The 19,062-nt window shown below is 40.3% G+C and overlaps 1 protein-coding gene across 6 annotated transcripts in view; it reads left to right on the forward strand.

Annotated features, from left to right (window-relative positions):
- Nucleotides 1-19,062, forward strand: part of ADIPOR2 (adiponectin receptor 2) — an 80,667-nt gene that overhangs the window by 40,713 nt on the left and 20,892 nt on the right. For all 6 annotated transcript variants that reach the window (XM_072654131.1, XM_072654132.1, XM_072654134.1 and 3 more), the window contains exons 3-4: nucleotides 15,576-15,695; nucleotides 16,623-16,794. In XM_072654131.1, coding sequence (XP_072510232.1) covers nucleotides 15,576-15,695; nucleotides 16,623-16,794 — 292 coding nt within the window. The remainder of the gene's footprint in view (nucleotides 1-15,575; nucleotides 15,696-16,622; nucleotides 16,795-19,062) is intronic.

A 19,062-nucleotide genomic window follows, 5' to 3' on the forward strand; every position in this document is an offset into this window, starting at 1 on the left:
CATTTGGGCCAGAACACTCGCAAACTTGAAAATTCAGAACCTGCTAAATGAAAAATAAGAACTCCACAGGGTTTACCCGCAGGACAGTTCATCCCTCTTTAAGAAGGCAACATTCAACTCCATCAAAAGTAAAGTGCAAGTGAAGCTTAGAGAAGGGCAGAATTCTTGGCTTAGTAAGAAGACAAATGAAATTCAGTTTTATGCTGATTTTAACAATCCTCAAACACTTTTGTGATGTGCTGAAGGCTATTTATGGACCAAAGACCTGTGCTGCATCTCAACTACTCAGTGTGCTGATGGAGCCACACTGATTAGTGATAAGGACATGGTCCTGGAGAGATGTGCTAAACACTTTCATAGTATTCTTAACATATTGTCATCAACCAGTGCTGAAGCTATAGACTGTTTACCTCAGGTTGAAGTTATTTTCTCTTTAGCTGAACTTACAGCTGAAGAAGAGGTTTTGAATGTAATTAGTCTTCCCTCGGGTGCCAAAGTGCCATGTGCTGATTGTATTCCAGCTGACATTTATAAGGCAGGGGATCCACTGCTCAAACAAAAGCTGACTAAAATCTTTTGGGTCATATGGCAAGAGGAGATTATTTCCCAGGAGTTCAAGGATTACCTCCATTGTCCATCTCTATAAGGGAAAGGTAAATGGGTTGTTCTGTGACAGTCATAGGAGGGTCCCTCTTTTAGCCATTGCCAGCAAGATTCTTGCCAGAGTCCTCCTTTATAGGCTGATCCTTCACCTGGAAGATGGTCATTTGCCTGAGAGCCAGTGTGTCTTCAGAAAGGGTTGAGAAATGGTTGGTATGATGTTTGCTGTCCTACTACTCCAAGAGAAATACCAGGAGCAGAACAGAGGTCTGTACGTAATGTTTGTCAGTCTGTACGTAATGTTTGTCAGTCTGTACGTAATGTTTGTCAGTCTGTCTAAGGCCTTTGACACTGTCATTTATGATGGTTTGTAGAAAATCATGGCAAAATTTGGTTGCCCAGAGAAATTAATCTGTACTATATGCTAATTCCATGATGATATGCTTGCATGGCTTCTGGAAAATGGACAATGCTCTTGAGCTTTCCTACTCACCAGTGGACTGAATCATGGCTATGAGCTTACTTCCATGCTTTTTATAGCATGTTTTCACCAATGTTGTCACACACCTTCAACAAGGATGAAAATAGCATGAAGGTCAGCTACCACACTGACGGTAAATTATTTAACTTGAAAAGGTTACAAACCAAGACTTAAGTGGAGGGAGAGTTAGTGCCTCACTTTTTGTTTGCAGAGGATTGTGTACCTAGTGTAGCCTCTGAGGCTGAGATGCAACAGAGTATAGATCGATTCTCTGCTGCTTTCGCTAATTTTTTTCTGACAACACCAAGAAAACAGAGCTTCTCCACAAGTCATCACCACACCATCCATATGTGGAATCATTAGTTATAGCAAATGGAGGGATTTTGAATGCAGTGGATAATTTCACTTTCCTTTGTGCCAGGCCTAGAGGCCTGAGGGCTACCTGAGTCTTACCTTACCTGTCCCAGGTCTTCGGTTGGCCAAACCGGATAAACGTATGAGAGAAGAGACTTTCCGGAGTCGAACAAGGGTTAGGCTTTATTCAGGGTCCTGGTTACATGTGCAGGGGGAGCTCTTCCTTAGGAGGGAGAGAGAAATCTCCCAAGGAGGCAAAGATCTTATGGTAAGAGATTGGAAGTAGAAGTGTAAGTGGGGAGAGAGGGGGAGGGGAGAGCGAAGAGAGGAAAAACGGAGCCTTCTGTCCTGTAAGGGCCCCTCCCACGCTAAGAGCTTTCAGGCTTTCCTGACCCTAATTAAGCTCTCCTGCCGTGTAGTTTGCACCTGAATACCGTGCCTGTTAGATAACAATAGGTGTGCCCAGATCCGGGACAGTCTTGAGGGCGGGGAGAGCTCTCTCCCATCACGTTTCTCACGGGAAGAGGCGGAAATACACGAGATAGCTCGGTCTCACTCCTCGATTCCCTGCTGTTTTCTGGGGGGCCTCATGAGAACTCTAAGATTTAGAAGTTCCCACCTTTACCCGCCCAAGACTGTCCATGTGGAATTGAGCTTCCATCCCCAACACCTTTGCAGTATTCTTTCCAGGGATGTACACATTGATAATGAGGTTGATGTACACATTGCCAGAGCTAGGTCAGTGTTGGGAGTTTTGAAGGAAAATATGAGAGAGAAGAGGTATTAGATTGTCTATGAAACTGAAGGCCTACAGAGCCATTGTACTAACATCATTGTTTTATGCCTGTGAAACAGTATACTGGCACCATGCCAGGAAACAGAATAGCTTTCATTTGAATTACCCTAGGAAAATTCTGAAGATCACGTGGCAAGATAAGGTACCAGACCCTGATGTCCTTTCTTGAGCTGAACCACCAGGCATTCAAACTCCACTTCAGAGAGTGTAATTCCAACGGGCTGGCCACATTATTCAAATGTGAGGTGTATGTTTGCCTAAAAGAGTATTTTAGGGAGACCTCACACAAGGCAAGTGCTTGCATGGAGGTTAGAAGTGACTCGACATTCTCACGGTCTCTCTGAAGAGCTTTGAAGTTGATTGTGAGACATGGGAGACGCTGGCACAGGACCCCATCCAGCATGGTGTATCTGCATCAAAGAAGGTGCTATGCTCTATGAGCAAAGTAGAATTGCAGCAGTTCAAAAGAAACTTGAGATTTGCAAATTTAGAGATGTTACCTCTGTTGGGGGTGTAAGCTCAGTTTCATGTGGACAGTCTCAGGCAGGTAAAGGTGAGGACTTCTAAACCTCAGAGTTCTCATGAGGCCCCCCAGGGAACAGCTGGGAATTGAGGCGTGAGACACGGGCTATCTCGTGCATTTCCGCCTCTTCTCCATGGGAAACTTGCTGGGGAGAGCATCCCACCCTTGAGATTGGCCCATGGTCTGAGCACACCTGTTGTTGACTAGCTAAAGGCTGAGAGCAGGCACGGTATTGACGTGCAAACTATGCGGAAGGAGAGCTTAAGTAGGGTCAGGAAAGCCTGAAGGTGCTCTTTGGGCTGAGGGGCCCTTAGAGGGCAGAAGGTCCCTCCCCTCTCCCATTCTCTTGCTGTATGATCTTTGCCTCCTTGGGAGGAGGAGGATTCCTCTCTCCTGAGGAAAAATTCACCCTGCACATGTAACTAAGATCCTGATTTAAGCCTAACCCTTGTTCAACTCTGGAAAGTCTCTTCTCAACACGTTTATCCGGTTTGGCCACCGAAGACCTGCGACAGGTGAAAGGTAAGACTCTGGTAGCCCTTCGGCCTCAAGGCTGAACACTCCTCTCTAAATGTTCATATGGACTATTTGTATCTGACCTCTGGTAGAGCTTTCCAAGCCCTTATTGGTATCGTCAGCCACAGTACCTTGACCCTGACATAGCTGATGTTATTTGATCCTCTTTGAGTATGAAGGACAACTACCACTGGCTATCTCTCATATCATTCCTTCTTTACCTCCTTAGAATCCCTGTTTGCTTCAAAATTCAGTTGTAGTACCACATTATACATAAAGCCTTTCCAGATAATATACTACTATTTCAGGAAGGGCTCTCCAGGTATACTTGATCTCACTTAGTCCTTGTTCACTTTCTGAACTTCTAATCCTTGACAACAACTTTGTTCTGGGCAGGTCCCCCTCCTTCTTTGTATTCTAGCTTCTCTTTATAACTTGTCTTTCCCATAAAATATAAACTTCTTTAATGTAGGGACTGTCTGTTTCTTTGTGTTTGTTACCCCAGTTCTTAGCACAGCAGCTGGCACATAGTAAGCACTTTAAAATGCTTGTTAATTGACTGATTAATAAATTACAGGTCCTGTGTTAGGTGTTGAGAGTACAAAGACAAAAGTGAAACAGTCCTTGCCCCCAAGGAACTTACACTGCTTTGGTATGTGGGGATGGGGTGGGGAGGGAGGAGAAAAGTTTTATGAAAGGTATTTACAAAGTGAGCACAGGGTAATTGAGAAGAGTGGAACAAGTGTTTATTAAGGGCCTACTCTGTGCTAGGCACAAATATCTCATTTGATTCTCACTGGCAAGTAGATGCTGCTTATTATCCCCATTTTATAGTTGAGAAAACTGAGGCAGAAGAAGTTAAGTGACTTGCTTAGGGCTGAAAAGTCATCTCGTCTAGCCTGTTAATTTTATAGAAGAGGAAACCAAGAAGCTGTGACTTGCCTAATGTCACTCATCAGTAAGTGGCAGAATTAAAATTTGAAGCTAAGTTCTCTGATGGCAAATCCAGCATTCTTTTGTTTGCACCACTCTTCATGAAGAAGGCTAAATCGGTTAACAGGCATTTATTGTGTTTGAGGGATTTATTAGTAGGATTTAACACGTAGTGATGGAGGTGGGCTGGGGAAGAGGAGTCCAAGAATAGGAAATGAAACAGCAAGGTACAGAGATGGGAGATTTGAACTGGGAAGGTAGTATTCTTATAGATGGAAAGTTAAGTAGTCTTGTTTTTGCCTTGACCTTGCCTGAAACAGAGTACATCGATGAAATGACTGTGAAGTGAGGCAGGATACTCAGTTGGATGTCAAAATATTTTACCCTACAGGCAAGTAGGGGAGAAGGAAATAAGGGGGGAATGATAGCAGGGAGGGCTAATGGGAGGAGGAGGTAATCAGAAGCAAACATTTTCGAGGAGAGACAGGGTCAAAGGAGAGAATCGAGTAAATGGGGGGTTGGATAGGATGGAGGGAAATATAATTGGTCTCTCACAACAAAACTACTGTGGAAGTGTTTTGCATGACTACACACATAACCCATATCATATTGCTTGCTTTCTCAATGAGAATGGGTAGGGAGGGAGGACGGGAGAGAATGTGGAACTCAAAGTGTTAAAAATTGTTTTAACATACAACTGGGAAATAAGATATACAGGCAATGGGGTATAGAAATCTATCTTGCCCTACAGGAAAATAGAATGGAAGGGGATAAGAAAAGGGGGGAATGGTATGATAGGAGGGAGGGCAGATTGAGGGAAGGGGTAATTAGAATGCACACTGCTGGAGTGGTGGGAGGGGAGAGATGGGAGAGAAAATTTGGAACTCAAAATCTAGTGGAAGTGTATGTTTTAAATATAAATTTTTAAAAATAAATTTAAATTTATATAATATATATATAATATATATGATAATAACATATGTAATAGAATAGTATAATATAAATATAAATTAAAATCCTAGCTCCTTTGCCCTCTGGAATGTCATATTCCAAGCTCTCTGAACCCTTAATGTAGAAGCTGCTAAATCTTGTGTTATCCTGATTATATTTCCACAATACTTGAATTGTTTCTGGCTGCTTGCAATATTTTCTCCTTGACCTGGGAACTCTGGAATTTGACTACAATATTCGTAGGAGATTTCCTTTTGGGATCTCTTTCAGGAGGTGATCAATGAATTCTTTCAATTTCTGTTTTCCCCTCTGGTTCTAAAATATCAGGGCAGTTTTCCTTGATAATTTCTTGGAAAATGTCTGGGCTCTTTTTTTTTTTTTTTTGATCAGGTATTCCAATAATTTTTAAATTCTCTCTACTAGATCTATTTCCAGGTCAGTGGTTTTTCCAATGAGATATTTCACATCGTCTTCTATTTTTTTCATTCTTTTGGTTTTGTTTTATAATTTAGCTTCCATTTGCACCATTCTGATATTTAAAGAATTATTTTCTAAGGTGAGCTTTTGGACCTCCTTTCCCATTTGGCCAATTCTGCTGTTTAATTCATTCTTCTCTTCTTTGACTTTTTGGACCTCTTTTGCCCTTTGGGTTAGTCTATCTTTAAAGCATTATTTTCTTCTGCATTTTTTTGATTCTCCTTTAGCAAGCTGTTGCCTTGTTTTTCATGATTTTCTTTCCTCACTCTCATTTCTCTTCTCAATTTTTCCTCTGTTTTTCTTGCAGTCTTTGAATGTAGGACCTTTGACTTTGTTGTCTTCTTCTGGTTGTATGTTTTGATCTTCCTTGTCACTAAAATAAGATTCTATAGTCTGATTTTTTTCCGTGCTGTTTGCTCATTTTCCCAGCCAATTATTTGACTTGTTAGCTCATTGTTGAGGTAGGTCTCTGCTTCCAGTGTGGAGGGGTGTACTCGGGGCAGCTAGGTGGTACTGTGGATAGAGCACCAGTGCAGGAGTCAGGAGGATCTGAATTCGAATATCACCTCAGACACTTGACACTCAGTGGCTGTGTGACCTTGGGCAAGTCACTTAACCCCAATTGCCTCATCTTGGGTTATCTCCAATCATCCTGATGAATATCTGGTCACTGGATTCATATGACTTTGGAGGAGAAGTGAGGCTGTTGACTTTCACAGACAGCCCTCCCTCACTCAAAACAAAATCAAGTGCAAGTCATGTCATTATTTCTCTGATGATATGGTCTTCTTCAGCAGTGAAGGACGAATACACACTAATTCTCGAGGGTGTGCTGTTCCAGCACGGGCTTTGTGCAGCTGTTTTCAAAGATATTTCTAGCGACCTATAAATTTTAAATTCTTCCAAGGTTGTATGATCAAAGGAGTGGTGTTACTCCTCTTCTGGTCTGTGCTCTGGTCTGTGAGTGACCACAAGTACTCTTTTCTTTCTTGGAGCTGTGAGGAGGATTTCTTCTCCATCAGAGCCATAAACTCTGCCATGCCAGCGCTTCTCCTTGTACCACAACCTCCACCCAGGATTGAAGCATTAGCAAAGCAAGAGAATCCTGCCTCAGACCAGCAAAGACATCCCTGCAGTCCCCCTCTAATCATCTGCTAGATCTCCCCCACTCTCTGTGGGCTGAGACCTTCAGAAATAGTCACTGCCTCTGCTGTTCTGGGGCTGGACCTTGCTTGTCTCTCACCCAGGTCTGACAGACTTTTCCTACTGACCTTCTAAGTATCTTTTGCATTTGTGGATTGAGAAGTCTGAAAATTGCCTCAGCTGCCAGTGATTCAGTCCCTTGAGGCCTGCTCCAGCCCCATCTGTGCTGGTATGACTCATGCTGGACTGTGCTCTTCTCTCAAACTGGTGCAATAGTCCTTTCCTGTCGACCTTCCAGTTTGTCTTGGGCTAGACATTTGTTTCATTCTGTCATTCTGTGGGTTCTGCTGCTCTAGAATTTGTTTAGAGTCATTTTTTACAGGTTATTTGGAGGGATTTGAGGGAGAGCTCAAGCAGGTCCCTTGCTTTTACTCCGCCACCTTTGCCCTGCCCCAGCAACATATTTTCTTATAAAAATAGTGTTGCTGGAAATGGTTAGATTCTCAGGTCATTCTACAAAAGTCCATTGAATCTATAATATAGCTAAATTGGTTTCAAAACCAATTGGAAACCCTTGGTTTCTAGATTCTTAGGAACAAGAAAATATAAAGAAAACAGGGTTTTTTTTGACCTCAAGTAAAATTGTCTTCAGCGTCTTTCAACCTCTCTGTTTATCCTTCAGCCTCTGTCTTTTTATGTAGACAAAATTTTTCCAGCTAGAAGTGTCCTTAGAAATCATCTAATACAGATGCGTCCAAAAGGTGGCAGGGCATGTGGGAGGCATCACTCCCAATTGAGGAGAAATCAGATTAAAATGTAATTGGGAGATGTTTAACAAAATAAATAAAAATACTGTAAAACACAGATGACATTACATTTTAAAACTGAGTCAATAGGTAGCCACAGGGATCCTTATGGAATGGTTGTTTCTATTTGAGTTTGACACAACTGATCAAATGCAAGCTCCTTTTTCCCATTCCCTTGTATTACAGATAAAGAAATAATCGCAAAGATTGTGCCTCATTCACATTTTTGGTCTTCATACTGTTACTCTTGATCTCTGCCTCAGTGTCTTCATATTGTCCCCAGTGTTCCATTGTAGCATTCCTGTGTTTTAGGATTGAGCGACCCAGAGTAGAACAAGTCAGATCTCCCTTGTCCCATGTCCCTTCCATTTATAATTGTCATTCCCTTAGGCCAGATTTCAGGATCCTAAGAGAAAAGATAATTAAGCAGATTTATACTAGGACTTGATAAATCCCTTAACCCTCCTAACATTATTCCTGTTTTTAAAAGAGAAGGCCTATTTAAGGCCTAGCTATTTAATTTGTTCTCTGACAAAGTGACATGAATACACACACACACACACACACACACACACACACACACACACTTCTGAATGATTCATATATAGATATAAAGCATCCTTAGAGAGGAAGGTATTTCAGGGCAGATAGGGCAGTAGAGAAGAGAAAGGGGAAGGAAGGGCCTTGAAGAAGGGAGTTGAATCTCGAAGGGAGTTGAGTCTCAAAGGGAGGAAGGGATTTTAAGGTGAGGTGGTGAGGAAGGAAGGCATTCTAGAATTGGGGGACAGACTGCAAAGGTGTGGAGGTAAGAGATGAGGTGTTGTTTATGAGAAACAGTAATAAGTAGACCAATGTGACTGGGAATATATGGAGGGGAATGATATGTTTAGAGACTGGAAAAAGGTTGTGTAAAGGGCTTTAAATACCAAACAGAGGCCTTTATATTTGATCATAGAGGCAGCTAGAGTTTATTGAGTAGGAAGGTGACATGGTCAGATCTACAGTTAAAGAAAATCACTTTGGTAGCTCTATGGAGGAGGCACTGTGAAGAAACTTGTGACCGTGTCAAGGATATTAATTGGTATAATGTAGTCCAGTTTCTGGGTCCTTTAGTCAGCAGCGGTTCAATAAGCATTTACTATAATATAAGTAAGACACTGTTAAGCTCTTTATGTATAAACAGGCAAAAGCATAGTCATAGACCTCAAGGAGCTCACATTCTAAAGAGAGAGACAACATGCAAAATAACTGTGTATGTACAAGTTATATACTGTGTAAAGAATAGGTAATATTGGGGGAGGGGAACCACTTAAGGCCTCCTTCAGAAAGTATTTGAGTTGAATCTTGGATCCCAGGAAGCTGAGATGGAGGAAGAGCATTCCAGGTCATGGAGACAACTACTATAAAGATAAAAAGACAGGAGACGAATGTTGGCGTGTCAGGGATAGTGAATAAACCAGTGTAACTGGTTCGTAGAGTTTGTAGAAAAAGGCAAAATTTAAAAAGATTAGAAAGATTGGAAGGGACCAAATTGCCAAGGGCTTTAAATGCTAAATAGGATTTTGCATTTAATTCTTGAGGTGGTAGGGAACCATTGGAGTTTATTGGGGGAGGAGGTGGTAATAGCACACCCTGGCAGCTGCATTGAATTTGGATTGGATTGGGGAGGATATTATCCAGGAGAGATGTGAGAACTGTGTGAATGGAAAAAAGGGAAGTGTACAAGAATTACTAAAGATGACACTGTGACTTTTGAGTCTGGGTAACTGGGAGGATTGGTGATATGTTCAACAGTAATTGGAAAGTTGGGAAAAGTTAGTGATTTCATTTGGGGGGAGTGAAAGTAATGAATTAGATTTTGAACTTGGTGAGTTTGAGATGCCTGTAGGTCATCTACTCCTGAGATTTCTGGAAGCCTTTGGAATTCTACTGGGGAGATACTCTCTACATTGGTTCCATTAGACCACACCCTCTGCAGTCACTGTTCCACTGATTCATCAGGTTGTTACTTGAATTTCTTCATCCATCCTAGCTCCGTGCTGATGAAGGGTTGCCAACTCACTTGCTTCCTCAGTGGAGGACATCACCCTTCTTTTAGGTCCAGTCATAAGAAAAATCTGGGACTTTTCTTTGCCTTCTTAAAAAAAACCCCACATACAAACCATTGATGGGAGTTACCAAGTCATTTCTTTACATCTGCTGTCATATTCTTGTGTAATGGCTCTGATTTCAGTGGGATACAGGTAGCTGTGTGTGGGAAATGTTTTAACAACTAGCTCTCTTCTCTCCCCCCCCCACCTCCCTCCTCAATGTATGTTATTTATTCTTTTAGGGCAGCTAGGTTGAGACGGTGGATAGAATACTGGGCCTGGCTCCAGGAAAATTCATCTTCCTGAGTTTAAATCTTGGCCTCAGAAACTTACTAACCGTGTGACCCTGGGTAAGTCACTTAACCTTTTTGCCTCAGTTTCCTCATCTATAAAAAGAGCTGGAGAAGGAAATGGCAAACCATTTAAGTATCTTTGCCAAGGAAACCACAAATGAGGTCATGAAGAGTCGATGACTGAACAACAATACACTTTTAAGTTTAATCTGCATTGTTAACATTTTCTCCATCACTTTCTGAAGTCTAAAGTAGACAGTTGACAAACCAATAAAATAATCCCTGATTTGCTCATTTCTGAGGTGTAAATATTTACTCTGTAAAGGTGGGGTGGAGCATGGTGGTGGGGAGGCTAGATTATAAAGGGCCTTCATAAACAGATTTTGTATTTGATCCTGAAAGTAATAGAGAGGCACTGTAGTTTATTAAGGAATGAAGTGATGTGGTCAGATGTGAGCTTTAGGAAAATCACTTTGGCAACTGAGTAGAAGATGGATTGAAATGAGTAGAGACTTGAGGCAGGCTATTGCAGTTGTGTAATCCAGAGCTGATGAGTGTCCGCACCAGGGTAGTGGTAGTATCAGAGGAGAGAAGGGGACATATTTGAGAAGTGTTACACAAGTGAAATCTATTGGTTTTGTCAACAAATTGGTTATGAGGTGGGGGAGTGAGAGATAGATCCAGGGGAAGATCACCAAGTAGTATAGATGGAGAAGAGAAGAGGATCCAGGACAGAATCCTGTGGGACACCTAAGGTTAGATGGTGTGACCTGGATGAGGATCCTGCAAAAGAGGCAGAGTAATTTTGATAGGTAGTAGGAGAACCAAGAGAGAGTAATGTTCTGAAGACCTAAAAAGAAGAGAGCATCAAGAGAAGAGGGTCATCAGTAGGGTCAGAGGTGAATTGGAGAAGAATAAGGAGTAAGAAAAGGCAATTGAGAGATCTTGGAGAGAGGCTTTTGGTGGAAGGATGAGAAGCCAGATTGTTGGGGATAAGAAGAGAGGACGTGGTGACACCTATTGTAGATGGCTTCCTAAGGACTTTAGCTGCATAAAGAAGAGATACAGGATGATAGTGGGAACAGAAAGATCAAGTGAAAAATTTTTTTCAGGATAGAGGAGACATGGATATGTTTATAGGCAGTAGGAAAGGATCCAGTAGACAGGGAGAAACTGAAAATAAGTGAGAGAATGGGGACCACAGAGAGAACAATCTGTTGAGGGAGATGAGAGAGAATAGAATCGCTTGTGCAGGTTGAGGGAATAACCTTGTTAAAGGAGTAAGGCCACTTCTTTATGTCAGATGGGGTGAAGGAGCAGGTAGTGGCAAAAGGTACCTGAGTGATAGAAAATGAAAAGGAAAGAAGAGGGAGCTCATGATGAATGATCTCAAGTGTTTTCTGTAAAACATGAGATGAGGCAAGGTTCTAAACTGAGAGAGTAGTGGAAGAGGCGAATTGTGGGAGGTTTGAAGGATGACAAGGTTTGGAAGAGCCACCTTACAGAGTGATAAGTTGATAAGAGAGCTATCACATAATTGCCTAGCAGCAGTGAGGGCCCACTTGAGGTTGTGTAATATAAATGTGTAGTGATTAGTTAGATTGGTTGCATGATTTTTTTCTATTTTCATTCAGTATCACATGTGTAGGAGCAAAGGACCTGAGACTGCAGGTCAGCAGTTTAGGCCAGATAAGTAGGTTTGAGAATTATCAGCATAGAGACAGTAATTAAATCGTCAGGGATACTGAGTGATGTAGTCCATGGGTAGTCCATGGGTTTCAAATCTCTTATGGAGTGGCTCCCAGATTTATTTATTTTTGGTTTCGTCATTTCAGTTGTGTCTGACTTTTCATGACCCCATTTGGACTTTTCTTGGCAAAGATACTGAAGGAGTTTGCCATTTCCCTCTCCAGCTCATTTTACAGATGAGGAAATTGAGGCAAACAGGATTAAGTGACATGTCCAGGCTCACACAGCTAGTGAGTATCTGTTTCAGGAAGAAGAGTCTCCCCGACTCCAGACCTAGTACTTTATCCTCTTCATCACCTAGCTGCCCTAGGTTGCCAACTGTTGCAGCCCCTTTTCTTGCTACAATTTAAGGTACTGTTTTGGATTTTCCTCCAACTGGGGCTTTGTTGTGGACTATTGGAATGTTGGATTCTTTAAAAAGCCTAGGCTGAGCTTGTACTCCCTGCCTCTGTATCCCTGTACACTGTGCCAGTGCAGTGTCTACTGGTCCTGTCCCCCTATTACTCCAAAAGTTCAGGACTCAGTTCTTGCTAGTTTTAGACTCTTGTCTGGTAGTACATGCTTTCTTCTTTGCCTTGTTTCTACCCAGAAAGTTTGAAGACTTCTACATGCTTCATTAACAGTTCTTAACTCATGACTGGCCATTGCAGGGATCAAATTTCTCAAGGCTTCCATAGGTTGGTTTTTTATTTTTTATTTTTTTACAATACAATATAGTTCTGTTAAGTTGTTCTTCTGGTCCTGCTCACTTCATTCTGCATGAACTCATTCTTGATAATAACTGCTTCACTTGGTGATTTCATCAGCTCCCATGGATTTAATGAACTTTTTTCTTCTCTATGCTGACAGTCCTCAAATCTACCTATCCAGCCCAGATATCTTTACTGACCTCTAGTCTTTCTAGCTGTCTTAAAGATATCTGTCCAGTAGACTTCTTAAACTCTACATGTCCAAAATTGAACTCATTGCTTTTCTCCCTAAAACCTCCTTCTTTCTAAATATCCTTATCACTGTTGAGGGCTGCTATCCTTCTAGCCTTTCAACCTAGGAGGTATTCTTGACTCCTCACTATGTCACACCCCTGTTGACAAGGGCTGTTAGTTTCTCCTTTGCAACCATCTCTCAAATGTGCCCCTCTCTCTCCTGACACTGCCATCTCTCTGTTGCAGTCTCTCATCACCTCACACCTGGACTATTCACAGGTGGCGAACCTGTGGCCTCTAGGCCACGTGTGACCCTCTACATTGTCAAGTGCAGCCCTTTAATTGAATCTAAACTCCACAGAATCAATCTCCTTAATAAAAGGATTTGTTCTGTAAAACCTGGACCCTGTCAAACAACTGCACCCAAGGAACAGAAGGCCACATGTAACCTCAAGGCTGCAGATTCCCCACCCCTGGGGAACTCGAATCTGTTTTCCATTCAGCTGCCGAAGTGATTTCCTGAAGTATCTCTGTTACACATTCCCTTCATAAATTCCAGTGGCTCCCTATCAACTCCAGGATCAAATACAAAAATCTTTGGTTTAGCCTTCAAAGCCCTTCATAAAACTATACTTGAAGTGTATATTTCATTTGACCCAGCAGTTGATAAAAGGTAAAAAAATGCAGCTTTCAGAAGAAATCAAAGTTATCAGTAGTCACATCAAAAATGCTCCTTATCACTATTAGAGAAATGCTAATTAAAATAGCCTTGAGACAGCACCTATCAGATTGGCTAGCATGACAGACAAAAAAGGAAAGTGACAAATGTTGTAGGAGATGTGGAAAAATTAGGGACACCAGTACATTATTGGTGGAGTTGTGAACTGATCCATCCATCTGGAGAACAATTTGGAACTATGCTTTTAAAGAGCTGTAAAACTGTGCATACCCTTTGACCCAACAATACCGCAACTAGGTCTTTATTCCAAAGAGATCAAAGAAAAGAAAAAGGACTTGAACAAAAATATTTATGGGAGCTCTTTTTGTTGTGATAAAAAATTAGAAATTGAGGGAATGCCCATTAATTGGGGAATGTATGAACAAGTTATGGTATATGATTGTGATGAAATACCATTGTACTATAAGAAATGACAAGCAGGACTGTTTCAGAAAAACGTAAGAAGACACATGAACAGATGCAAAGTGAACTGAGCAGAACCAGGAGAACTTTGTACACAGAAGCAGCAATATTGTACAAGGAACAACTGTGAAAGACTTTGCTACTCTGATCAAAACAATAATTCAGGAAAATTCCAAAAGACCCATAATGAAAAATGCTATCCCTCTCTAGATAAAGAACTAATGAATTTTGAGTGAAGCATAATTTTTTTCACTTCCTCCCTCCTCTCCTCTCCTTCTCTTCTTTCTTGTTCGCAACACGTCTAATGTGGAAATGTTTCTCATGACCTTGCATGTATAATTAGTATTGTAGCTTACCTTCTTAAGGGATAGGGTGGGCACAAAGGAGGGAGAGAATTTGGAAGTCAAAATTTTTTTTAAAAAAATGAATGTTTAAAAATGTAATAGGAAATATTTAATGAAATAAATAAAATTATTTTTAAACATTAACAAAACAAAAAATAAGACCCTTCATAACTTTGTACCACTCTCACCACCTTTCCAATCTTTTTATACCTTGCTCTCTGCCATGTAGTGTTTGATCCAGTGATACTGGTCTCTTTAGAGTTCCAAGAACTAGTCACTCTATCTCTCAACTCTGGACATTTTCTCTCTTGGAATGCCCTCTTTCCTTATCTCTGCTTCTTGGTTTCCTTCAGGTCCCAACTGAAATTCTATCTTCAACAGGAACCCTTTCCTAATCCCTCTTACTTCCATTACTTTCTCTCTGTTACATATTTGCTGTATATAGCTTGTTTGTACATATTTGTTTTGAAACACTTTCCCTCATATTAGATTGTGAGCTCCTTGAGGGAAGGAACTGTCTTTTGTACATTTTTGTATGCCCAGTGTTTAGCACTGACTGACACATAGTAGGCATTTAATAAATGTCTGTTGATTGATTGCTTGAAATAAATGGTGTAGAGACAGTCTTTGAAATAAGAGAATTTATTGAAAAGAGGAAGGTAGGAACATTCAGAGTATAAGCATATAGGTAGTTTGTGAGAGACTACAAAGAGAAATCGGCAAGAGCACTCTTTTTCACACAGTTACCTAAAAATTATTCATGCGTAATAAAACTGTTTTCCAGACGTTATTCAGTACAGCAGTTTTTCAGAATTGTCATCAAATTATTTCTCTCTTCATAAGTTTACCATGATCTAGGTTCATTGATAACATTAACAGAATATTAGCAGAACAATCCATTGAGGGTCCATCCAAGTACATAAACATGTTCTTGGAAAGAAATAAGGAATTATAGAATCCCACTCTCTGACACCATGCTTTGTTACTTAACCCTTACTTATATCTTTACAGGAACATCCTGAGTTTGATGAGGAGCTACTGAAAGAAATTTATGTGCTTTCTATAAATTCCTTGTGTTTTAGATTCACAGTGGAGAGTTATTTCTCTGCTGTGGATTTTGTATACTCCCAATACTGTTGTTCCTTAATATACACTCTAGGAATTAGGGTATTTACTTATATTATGGCAAACTGTACATTCTTTTACTTAAGAAGGCCTGTTTTTTTTCTTCCCTTATCTTCTAGTACCAAGATTCTAATAAGCTACAAACTTATTATAAATTTGCTTCATTTTTCTGTTGGGTTAGGACTTGTCAGTAACCCTTGTTTTGAGCATAGTAAAAAACTGTTACTAACCCATAAGAATAATACATTGATTTTTCTGTGATGATTTTGTTTCCAGTCTTTGTTACTGACTGAATAAATCACATTGGGTGTTTTTCTGATTGCTTTGCAGAAGTCTGAGGAGCACGAGTGTAATAATGGACCATCTCAGGAAGATGAGGGGTTTATGGGCATGTCTCCCCTCTTACAAGCTCACCATGCCATGGAAAGAATGGAGGAATTTGTGTGTAAGGTAAGATTGAAGTTTCTTGCTATCTCTGTGATTTTTGATATATTAAATCAAGAACTAATAACTACTTCAACTTACATATTTATTTACCTCCGTGGTAATTTTTGGCTATTATAGATTGGGGAAATTTACCAGACCATTTCAGAATACAATATATGCATTTGCCTCTAGCACCTTTATTAAAGGTTGGGTCAAAGTTGTTTTGACTTGTAAATAAATTTTTCCATTATGTAACATGTTTGAGTGCTGACCACTAACTGACAATAGTGCTCTTTGAGGCTGCTTTTGCTAGTGTGGGAGGCATATAGGCCAGTGACCTGTGTGATGAAGAAAAGCAGTTCACTGTCCATTTTTAGCTTGAGTGCTGAGGTTTCAATTGTTGAACTAGAGTATCTCGGATTCCTCTCCTTCCCTCTCTGAGGGGAGAGCTTATCTCACACCTGGATGTGATTTGATCATTAAAATCAACTGTGGTATGTTTTGATAAAAGTTCTTTTAAAGAAGTGTTGCAGTCTGGTACTGTATATTTTCTTCTCTTCAAGCAAGAATACATTATGTGCCTTAAGCCATATTAATTGGAGTTTGATTACTCTTTCCTAAGAAAATATTCCTTGAATATTTGAATATTCAGAATTCATTTTAGAGGCAGAGAGGTGGAGCTAGTGGATAGAGCTGTAAGTGTGGAGGAAAACCTGAGGTCAGATCTGACCAAGTCATTTACCCTCCATTTGCCTCAGTTTCCTCATCACCTACCTCCTAGGGTTGTTGTGAGGATCAAATGAGATATTTGTAAAGTGCTTTAGCATAGTGTCTGGCACATAGTAGGCATTAAATGTATTAGGTTTCCTTTAATGAGTCTTATTGCTAGAACTAACATTTCCTAATTGATAGATGAACCTACAGTCTGTTTAACAAGTATTTTCCTTACAGGTGTGGGAAGGCCGATGGAGGGTTATTCCTCATGATGTATTGCCTGACTGGCTAAAAGACAACGATTTCCTTTTACATGGGCACAGGCCTCCTATGCCTTCTTTCCGGGCCTGTTTCAAGAGTATCTTCAGAATACACACAGAGACGGGCAACATCTGGACACATCTTTTAGGTATTTGTGTTGAACTGTAATAATATGCTTGATGCTTTTTTATTTTTGTGTATTTAAGAATAAGGGAGCAGTCTAAAGAAAAAAGAGACTCTTTAAATTTCCTTATTATAAATTTAATCTTGTGCAAACAAACATTTTAGTACACAAACGAGGACAAAAATATTATATATGTATCTGGGAACTTCTGTTACATACAGTGGTTTTTGAATTAGTACCAGAGAACTTTAATACTCATTCAGTGCCCCTTCCTTACTAGCTTCTGTATGTCTGTGGCAGGAATATAAGTAAGTTATGAGGCTCATGGAGGGCTGAACCTAGGATATAGGCCAGGCCCACTGTACTGTGCCTCTGATCAAACTTCCTCATTCTTATTAACAATTGAACACACTAAATTTCCAGTAACAAGAAGGAAAAGAGTAAAGAGATACAGGAATTAGACTGGTTGAAAACATTGACTTTTAATTGAGCCTTGGCCCTAACATAGGTATTCACTGTAACTATAGTGGTTGCCCCACTCCTGGCTTCTGCTCATCCATTAAGAAGTAGCTATTTAAAGAAAAGGAGGCCAGAGGTGTGAGGAATCCAGAGGGCTGCCATTGTGTGGGCAGCATTGAGCCTGAAGGAAAAGGGCACTGCATCGCACCTGGGACTAGTCCTGTCTCTCCCTAGAGATTGCTCAGGCAAGACTTAGGGTGCCACTCTTTATATATCCTATATATCCAACTGTGAGGAAGCTGTGAAACCCAGCATGGGGAGGGGCATGAAAGTGACATGGGAATACAGTAAAAGCTGAAATACCAACAATATCAAGAGAGGGAAAAAAAGACTCAGTGAAAGCCCAGCACATAAGCACATATATTAGCAGGGATGACCCAAAAATAGAAGGAAAAATGCATAAAATATCATAAAGAATTCAGAGTTTCAATAATTCAAGTTTATATTATATATGACAAGGTAGCAACAGAATTGGTGCTTGTGTTGCCTTCTTAAGTTTTGTTTACTCTTCCATATATGTAATGTTTTATTAGTGCTGTTTTCTGCATCTCTGTACTACACTTGAACACTTCCCCACCTCACGTCCAACACACACTTGTAACAAATACATATAGTTAAGCTAAATAAAGGAGCCATATTGGCAAGTACATGTTTAACTACGTACTTTTAGTCTATTATCTCTTTAAAGAGTCAACTATGTGTGGAAAGGCCTTTTGATAAACTATTTTACTGTCTGATTTTCCCAGAGTACAGTCTCTGTGAGAGGAAGTGTATATGATATTTTAGATAGTGTGTCAGTCAAGGAGACCTGATTTTTAAAAGTCCAGCTTCTGACACATGCTAACAACCTGACTATGGACAAGCCATATAAACTTCTTGAAGTTGTACTGCAGATGAGCTACTGATCTGTATTGGTGGAGAGAGTTCCTATCCATACAGTTTCCAATTACCAGTGCACTCATATACCAGAGACATCTGTAAGGTCCATGTTCTTACACAGCAAAAGCAGAAGAATCCTCAGAGAAGGCCCTAGGTAGGAATTCATCAATGGCTAGTATAGAGTAGCATTGTTCAGTTGTGATAGCTTAAGAACTTAAAAGTCCTTACCTCTGTCTTGAAATATCCTAGAGGATCCTGAAGACCTGACATTCTGAACCTTAAAGATCCCTGGGTGAGATGGAAAGATGAATAAACATAAGAAGACCTTCTTGCTGAAAACCATGGTTTAACTTTTTACAGTGTATTTCAAGAAATCATGTGAATTGCCCATATTTGTTAGAACCAGAGGGAAAAGTAAAAATAAAAAGAATCCATTGATCACCTGAAAGAAACCTTGAAAGGAAAAGTTTTAGTAATGTCATAGGCAAAATCCAGAATGCTAACATTAAAGAAGAACTACTACAAGGGTCCAGAAAGGAGTTGTCAGGGATCACATAAGACCCAGCAGTTTCTGTGGTAAACAAGAGGAAATCTTGGAAAATAAGAATTAACTTATCCTGAGAAGGGTAAGTTATATAATATATATAATTGTACTAGAGAAAAAAAGGATCTTTAATGAAATAGAAAATTTTAAGGCATTTCTGATGAAAAGGCCAAAACTCATTAGAAACTTTGTTTTACGAGTACGAGAATATAATACTCTTTTTCCTCCCCTGCAGCAGCTTTCCCCATTGGTGAGTTCTTCCTGGTACAAAGACCCAAGACAGCCATTTTTTACTTTTTGAATTTTGTTATCATGCCCTTGCATCAGTACCTTTTATAGCCTCTCCTTCC

Source organism: Notamacropus eugenii, chromosome 3, assembly GCF_028372415.1.
Source record: "Notamacropus eugenii isolate mMacEug1 chromosome 3, mMacEug1.pri_v2, whole genome shotgun sequence".
Taxonomy (NCBI): domain Eukaryota; kingdom Metazoa; phylum Chordata; class Mammalia; order Diprotodontia; family Macropodidae; genus Notamacropus; species Notamacropus eugenii.